Source organism: Salvelinus fontinalis, chromosome 10 (assembly GCF_029448725.1).
Source record: "Salvelinus fontinalis isolate EN_2023a chromosome 10, ASM2944872v1, whole genome shotgun sequence".
In the NCBI taxonomy this organism is placed as follows: domain Eukaryota; kingdom Metazoa; phylum Chordata; class Actinopteri; order Salmoniformes; family Salmonidae; genus Salvelinus; species Salvelinus fontinalis.
In genome coordinates, this window is record NC_074674.1 from 44933026 (window position 1) to 44940808 (window position 7783).

General features: G+C 49.9%; 1 protein-coding gene across 1 annotated transcript in view; it reads left to right on the forward strand.

Annotated features, from left to right (window-relative positions):
• The window catches only part of LOC129863309 (protein furry homolog), a 186423-nt gene that overhangs the window by 77629 nt on the left and 101011 nt on the right, over positions 1-7783 (forward strand). Inside the window, exons 13-14 of the mRNA XM_055935200.1 lie at positions 1579-1665; positions 2606-2905. Coding sequence (XP_055791175.1) covers positions 1579-1665; positions 2606-2905 — 387 coding nt within the window. The remainder of the gene's footprint in view (positions 1-1578; positions 1666-2605; positions 2906-7783) is intronic.

Here is a 7783-nt window from a genome sequence, read left to right on the forward strand (position 1 = left end):
GGAAAGAGAAGATCTGTCTGGAGATGAGAAGTTAACGACTTTTGTTGATTTGAAATGATATACAAAGTCAGCTTTAATTTGAGGGTATTTTATGGGGTAAACCGTTTAGAAATTACAGCACTTATTGTACGTAGTCACCCCATTTTAGGGGACCAAAAGTATGGGGACAAATTCACTTATATGTGTATTAAAGTAGTCAAACGTTTAGTATTTGGTCCCATATTCCAAACATGCAATGATTACATCAAGGTTGTGACGCTACAAACTGGTTGGATGCATTTGCTGTTTGTTTTTGGTTGTTTTTTCAGATTAATTTGTGCCCAATAGAAATGAATGGTAAATGATGTATTGTGTCATTTTGGAGTCACTTTAAATTGTCAATAAGAATATAATATGTTTCTGAACACATCTACATTAATGTGGATGCTAATTAATACAGATAATCCTGAATGGATCGTGAATAATGACAGACGCACAAATATCATACCCCCCCCAAAAAATTGCTAACCTCCTCTGTTATTTGGGATATGATATTTGTAATGGTGAGAGATTAGCATGTCTTGGCTGTATGACTGACAATCTGCACTTTAACCTCATAGTCATTTAAGTCTCTTTCAAAACAGCCTTTGACTAATTACAAAAACAATATTCCCTGTGTTTGGATGTGTAGCATATATTCAAAACATTATAGCCTATTGTTTTTTAATTTTTTTTTTACTCTCCTAAAATAATAATTGTTGTTATTTACTTTCCTAAAATAATTGTCCACCTCACGGTTAATCTGTCAGAGATTTCAGCACTAAATAGATCAGGGCGTTACATGCACAGCCCTCCAGGCTTAGGTGTCCATTGTATGATCTTAATATGGAAGAGAAGTTTAGGCCCCAGATAGACAGACAGACAGACAGACAGACAGACAGACAGGCAGGCAGACAGACAGACAGACAGACAGGCAGACAGGCAGACAGACAGACAGACAGACAGACAGACAGATATGTCAGTGCCGTGATAAAACACCAACATTCATTTCTTTATACTGATCAAATAGGCTACTGTGTCTGCGAAACAGACATTAGCCGTACAGAAGGAAGCTAATACGCACATTTTTCTATTTAGTATAAATAAATTCCCCAGGTGTGGAAATCCTTAAAACGGCCCACGGCTATGCACACATACACACATAGACAGACAGACAGACAGACAGACAGACACACACACACACACACACACACACACACACACACACACACACACACACACACACACACACACACACACACACACACACACACACACACACACACACATAGACACACACACACACACCCACATACACACACAAGACACATTTAAGAGAAACACACACAGACGCTGACATACATTCACACACACACGCACGCACGCACGCACGCACACACACACACACACAGACGCCCACATACACACACACGCCCACATACACACACAGACACATTTAAGAGAAACACACACAGACGCCGACATACATTCACACACTCACTCCTCTGTCTCCTAACAGTACTCTGTAATATTGGTCCTCTTCTCCTCCTCTCTCTTCAGGAAAAACTTGATTTTGCCATGAAGGAGATCATCTTTGACCTGCTGTGTGTCGGGAAGCCTGCCAAAGCTTTCAGTCTCAACCCAGAGGTAACAAACACAGTGGCAAGAAGGTTCGGTACCCCTAAAGCTCAGGTCTACTTCAGATAGCATTTGGACATTTCATAAGCCATGGGACAATTATTTTATTTGTTTACAGGAAAGTGGCTTTAAAGCTGCAATAGGTACGTTTTTGTGTGACCTGACAAAATTCTCTTAGAAATGTAAGTTATAGATCTGTCATTCTCATTGAAAGCAAGTCTAAGAAATGATAGTAAATATGTTCTATTTGCGCTATTTCTGTGCCTACCATTATTAAGTTGAGTTTTTTGCGTCTTTTACTTTTCAGTTTTATACATCAGATTCAAACAGCTGAAAATACAATATTTTGGGATATGGATAATATATACCACAGCGGTTTAGATGGTAAATGATTCTCTGCACTATACTTGCTTATTTTGTCACCTAAACTGAAATTAGGTGAACTTTTCGAATTTTAGCAAACAGGAAATGGCGGAGCGATTTCTGGATAGTGCAGCTTTAAAACGGCAAACTGTTCTTTTACCCTCTTGGCAAAATTTGTAGAATAGCATAAGATTAGCTTTAAAACAGCAACATTTTCTCTGCCCCATGGCAACATTTGTAGACGTTCAAGTAGATAACTATTGTCCTTTAAAAAACGGTTTTCCTTGTTTCGGACCTTGCAGAGAGGGGCCTCGCTAACTACACTACACCACTGACCTGATGCCTATAGCAGAAGGACGGGGAGCCTCAAATGTATACTAATACTAATAGTGTGTGTGTGTGTGTGTGTGTGTGTGTGTGTGTGTGTGTGTGTGTGTGTGTGTGCGTGCGTGCGTGCGTGCGTGCGTGCGTGCGTGCGTGCGTGCGTGCGTGCGTGCGTGCGTGCGTGCGTGCGTGCGTGCGTGCGTGCGTGCGTGCGTGCGTGCGTGCGTGCGTGCGTGCGTGTGTGTGTGATGTGTCTCTGTAGCGTATGAACATAGGTCTGAGGGCCTTCCTGGTGATAGCTGATGCCCTGCAGCAGAAGGACGGGGAGCCTCCCATGCCCAACACTGGAGCCACTCTGCCCTCTGGAAACTCTCTGAAGAAGAAGAAGACTTACCTCAGCAAGACGCTCACTGAGGACGAAGCCCAACTCATAGGTGTGTGTGTGTGTGTGTGTGTGTGTGTGTGTGTGTGTGTGTGTGTGTGTGTGTGTGTGTGTGTGTGTGTGTGTGTGTGTGTGTGTGTGTGTGTGTGTGTGTGTGTGCGTGCGTGTGTGTGTGTGTGTGTGTGTGTTTGTGCGTGTGTGCAGCTTGTGGGTGTGTGTGTGTGTGTGTGTGTGTGTGTGTGTGTGTTTGAGCAACTTGTGTGTGTTTGTGCGTGTGTGCAGCTTGTGTGTGTGTGTGTGTGTGTGTGTGTGTGTGTGTGTGTGTGTGTGTGTGTGTGTGTGTGTTTGCCTCATGAAGTGGCACTAGAGATGCTCTCCCACTAGTGATGGGGCAAAAAATCGATACAGTTACATATCGCAATAATATTTTGTACGATATGTCTATCTGGGGTCCATGTCTATCTGGGGTCCGTGTCTATCTGGGGTCCGTGTCTATCTGGGGTCCGTGTCTATCTGGGGTCCGTGTCTATCTGGGGTCCGTGTCTATCTGGGGTCCGTGTCTATCTGGGGTCCATGTCTATCTGGGGTCCGTGTCTATCTGGGGTCCGTGTCTATCTGGGGTCCGTGTCTATCTGGGGTCCATGTCTATCTGGGGTCCGTGTCTATCTGGGGTCCGTGTCTATCTGGGGTCCGTGTCTATCTGGGGTCCGTGTCTATCTGGGGTCCGTGTCTATCTGGGGTCCGTGTCTATCTGGGGTCCGTGTCTATCTGGGGTCTCTGTCTATCTGGGGTCCGTGTCTATCTGGGGTCCATGTCTATCTGGGGTCCGTGTCTATCTGGGGTCCGTGTCTATCTGGGGTCCGTGTCTATCTGGGGTCCGTGTCTATCTGGGGTCCATGTCTATCTGGGGTCCATGTCTATCTGGGGTCCGTGTCTATCTGGGGTCCGTGTCTATCTGGGGTCCGTGTCTATCTGGGGTCCGTGTCTATCTGGGGTCCGTGTCTATCTGGGGTCCATGTCTATCTGGGGTCCATGTCTATCTGGGGTTCATGTCTATCTGGGGTCCATGTCTATCTGGGGTCTCTGTCTATCTGGGGTCCATGTCTATCTGGGGTCCGTGTCTATCTGGGGTTCATGTCTATCTGGGGTCCATGTCTATCTGGGGTCTCTGTCTATCTGGGGTCCGTGTCTATCTGGGGTCCGTGTCTATCTGGGGTCCGTGTCTATCTGGGGTCCATGTCTATCTGGGGTCCATGTCTATCTGGGGTCTCTGTCTATCTGGGGTCCATGTCTATCTGGGGTCCGTGTCTATCTGGGGTTCATGTCTATCTGGGGTCCATGTCTATCTGGGGTCTCTGTCTATCTGGGGTCCGTGTCTATCTGGGGTCCGTGTCTATCTGGGGTCCGTGTCTATCTGGGGTCCATGTCTATCTGGGGTCCGTGTCTATCTGGGGTCCGTGTCTATCTGGGGTCCGTGTCTATCTGGGGTCCGTGTCTATCTGGGGTCCATGTCTATCTGGGGTCCGTGTCTATCTGGGGTCTCTGTCTATCTGGGGTCCATGTCTATCTGGGGTCCGTGTCTATCTGGGGTCCATGTCTATCTGGGGTCCGTGTCTATCTGGGGTCTCTGTCTATCTGGGGTCCGTGTCTATCTGGGGTCCGTGTCTATCTGGGGTCCATGTCTATCTGGGGTCCGTGTCTATCTGGGGTCCGTGTCTATCTGGGGTCCGTGTCTATCTGGGGTCCGTGTCTATCTGGGGTCCATGTCTATCTGGGGTCCATGTCTATCTGGGGTTCATGTCTATCTGGGGTCCATGTCTATCTGGGGTCTCTGTCTATCTGGGGTCCATGTCTATCTGGGGTCCGTGTCTATCTGGGGTTCATGTCTATCTGGGGTCCATGTCTATCTGGGGTCTCTGTCTATCTGGGGTCCGTGTCTATCTGGGGTCCGTGTCTATCTGGGGTCCGTGTCTATCTGGGGTCCATGTCTATCTGGGGTCCATGTCTATCTGGGGTCTCTGTCTATCTGGGGTCCATGTCTATCTGGGGTCCGTGTCTATCTGGGGTTCATGTCTATCTGGGGTCCATGTCTATCTGGGGTCTCTGTCTATCTGGGGTCCGTGTCTATCTGGGGTCCGTGTCTATCTGGGGTCCGTGTCTATCTGGGGTCCATGTCTATCTGGGGTCCGTGTCTATCTGGGGTCCGTGTCTATCTGGGGTCCGTGTCTATCTGGGGTCCGTGTCTATCTGGGGTCCATGTCTATCTGGGGTCCGTGTCTATCTGGGGTCTCTGTCTATCTGGGGTCCATGTCTATCTGGGGTCCGTGTCTATCTGGGGTCCATGTCTATCTGGGGTCCGTGTCTATCTGGGGTCTCTGTCTATCTGGGGTCCGTGTCTATCTGGGGTCCGTGTCTATCTGGGGTCCATGTCTATCTGGGGTCCGTGTCTATCTGGGGTCCGTGTCTATCTGGGGTCCGTGTCTATCTGGGGTCCGTGTCTATCTGGGGTCCATGTCTATCTGGGGTCCATGTCTATCTGGGGTCCATGTCTATCTGGGGTCCGTGTCTATCTGGGGTCCGTGTCTATCTGGGGTCCGTGTCTATCTGGGGTCCGTGTCTATCTGGGGTCCGTGTCTATCTGGGGTCCGTGTCTATCTGGGGTCCGTGTCTATCTGGGGTTCATGTCTATCTGGGGTCCGTGTCTATCTGGGGTCCGTGTCTATCTGGGGTCCGTGCCTATCTGGGGTCCATGTCTATCTGGGGTCTCTGTCTATCTGGGGTCTCTGTCTATCTGGGGTCTATGTCTATCTGGGGTCTCTGTCTATCTGGGGTCTCTGTCTATCTGGGGTCTATGTCTATCTGGGGTCCGTGTCTATCTGGGGTCCGTGTCTATCTGGGGTCCGTGTCTATCTGGGGTCCGTGTCTATCTGGGGTCCGTGTCTATCTGGGGTCCGTGCCTATCTGGGGTTCATGTCTATCTGGGGTCCGTGTCTATCTGGGGTCCGTGTCTATCTGGGGTCCGTGCCTATCTGGGGTTCATGTCTATCTGGGGTCTCTGTCTATCTGGGGTCCATGTCTATCTGGGGTCCATGTCTATCTGGGGTCCGTGTCTATCTGGGGTCCGTGTCTATCTGGGGTCCGTGTCTATCTGGGGTCCGTGTCTATCTGGGGTCCGTGTCTATCTGGGGTCCGTGTCTATCTGGGGTCCGTGTCTATCTGGGGTCCGTGTCTATCTGGGGTCCGTGTCTATCTGGGGTCCATGTCTATCTGGGGTCCGTGTCTATCTGGGGTCTCTGTCTATCTGGGGTCCATGTCTATCTGGGGTCCGTGTCTATCTGGGGTCCATGTCTATCTGGGGTCCGTGTCTATCTGGGGTCTCTGTCTATCTGGGGTCCGTGTCTATCTGGGGTCCGTGTCTATCTGGGGTCCATGTCTATCTGGGGTCCGTGTCTATCTGGGGTCCGTGTCTATCTGGGGGTCCGTGTCTATCTGGGGTCCGTGTCTATCTGGGGTCCATGTCTATCTGGGGTCCATGTCTATCTGGGGTCCATGTCTATCTGGGGTCCGTGTCTATCTGGGGTCCGTGTCTATCTGGGGTCCGTGTCTATCTGGGGTCCGTGTCTATCTGGGGTCCGTGTCTATCTGGGGTCCGTGTCTATCTGGGGTCCGTGTCTATCTGGGGTCCGTGCCTATCTGGGGTTCGTGTCTATCTGGGGTCCGTGTCTATCTGGGGTCCGTGTCTATCTGGGGTCCGTGCCTATCTGGGGTCCATGTCTATCTGGGGTCTCTGTCTATCTGGGGTCTCTGTCTATCTGGGGTCTATGTCTATCTGGGGTCTCTGTCTATCTGGGGTCTCTGTCTATCTGGGGTCCGTGTCTATCTGGGGTCCGTGTCTATCTGGGGTCCGTGTCTATCTGGGTCCGTGTCTATCTGGGGTCCGAGTCTATCTGGGGTCCGTGTCTATCTGGGGTCCGTGCCTATCTGGGTTCGTGTCTATCTGGGGTCCGTGTCTATCTGGGGTCCGTGTCTATCTGGGGTCCGTGCCTATCTGGGGTTCATGTCTATCTGGGGTCTCTGTCTATCTGGGGTCCATGTCTATCTGGGGTCCATGTCTATCTGGGGTCCATGTCTATCTGGGGTCCATGTCTATCTGGGGTCTCTGTCTATCTGGGGTCTCTGTCTATCTGGGGTCTATGTCTATCTGGGGTCCATGTCTATCTGGGGTCTCTGTCTATCTGGGGTCTCTGTCTATCTGGGGTCTATGTCTATCTGGGGTCCGTGTCTATCTGGGGTCCGTGTCTATCTGGGGTCCGTGTCTATCTGGGGTCCGTGTCTATCTGGGGTCCATGTCTATCTGGGGTCCGTGTCTATCTGGGGTCCGTGTCTATCTGGGGTTCATGTCTATCTGGGGTCCATGTCTATCTGGGGTCCGTGTCTATCTGGGGTCCGTGTCTATCTGGGGTCCGTGTCTATCTGGGGTCCGTGTCTATCTGGGGTCCATGTCTATCTGGGGTCCGTGTCTATCTGGGGTCCATGTCTATCTGGGGTCCGTGTCTATCTGGGGTCCATGTCTATCTGGGGTCCATGTCTATCTGGGGTCCGTGTCTATCTGGGACATGGCCCCCCAAAAATGTATATCAAATAATAGTTTGTATATATTTTTGGGATACGTCAAGGGATCTTGAAATTCAGAATCAAAATCGCAAAATTATCCTCGGTATTTATTTATTTATTTATTTACCGTTATTTTACCAGGTAAGTTGACTGAGAACACGTTCTCATTTGCAGCAACGACCTGGGGAATAGTTACAGGGGAGAGGAAGGGGATGAATGAGCCAATTGTAAACTGGGGATTATTAGGTGACCATGATGGTTTGAGGGCCAGATTGGGAATTTAGCCAGGACACCGGGGTTAACACCCCTACTCTTACGATAAGTGCCATGGGATCTTTAATGACCTCAGAGAGTCAGGACACCCGTTTAACGTCCCATCCGAAAGACGGCACCCTACACAGGGCAGTGTCCCCGATCACTGCCCTGGGGCATTGGGATATTTTT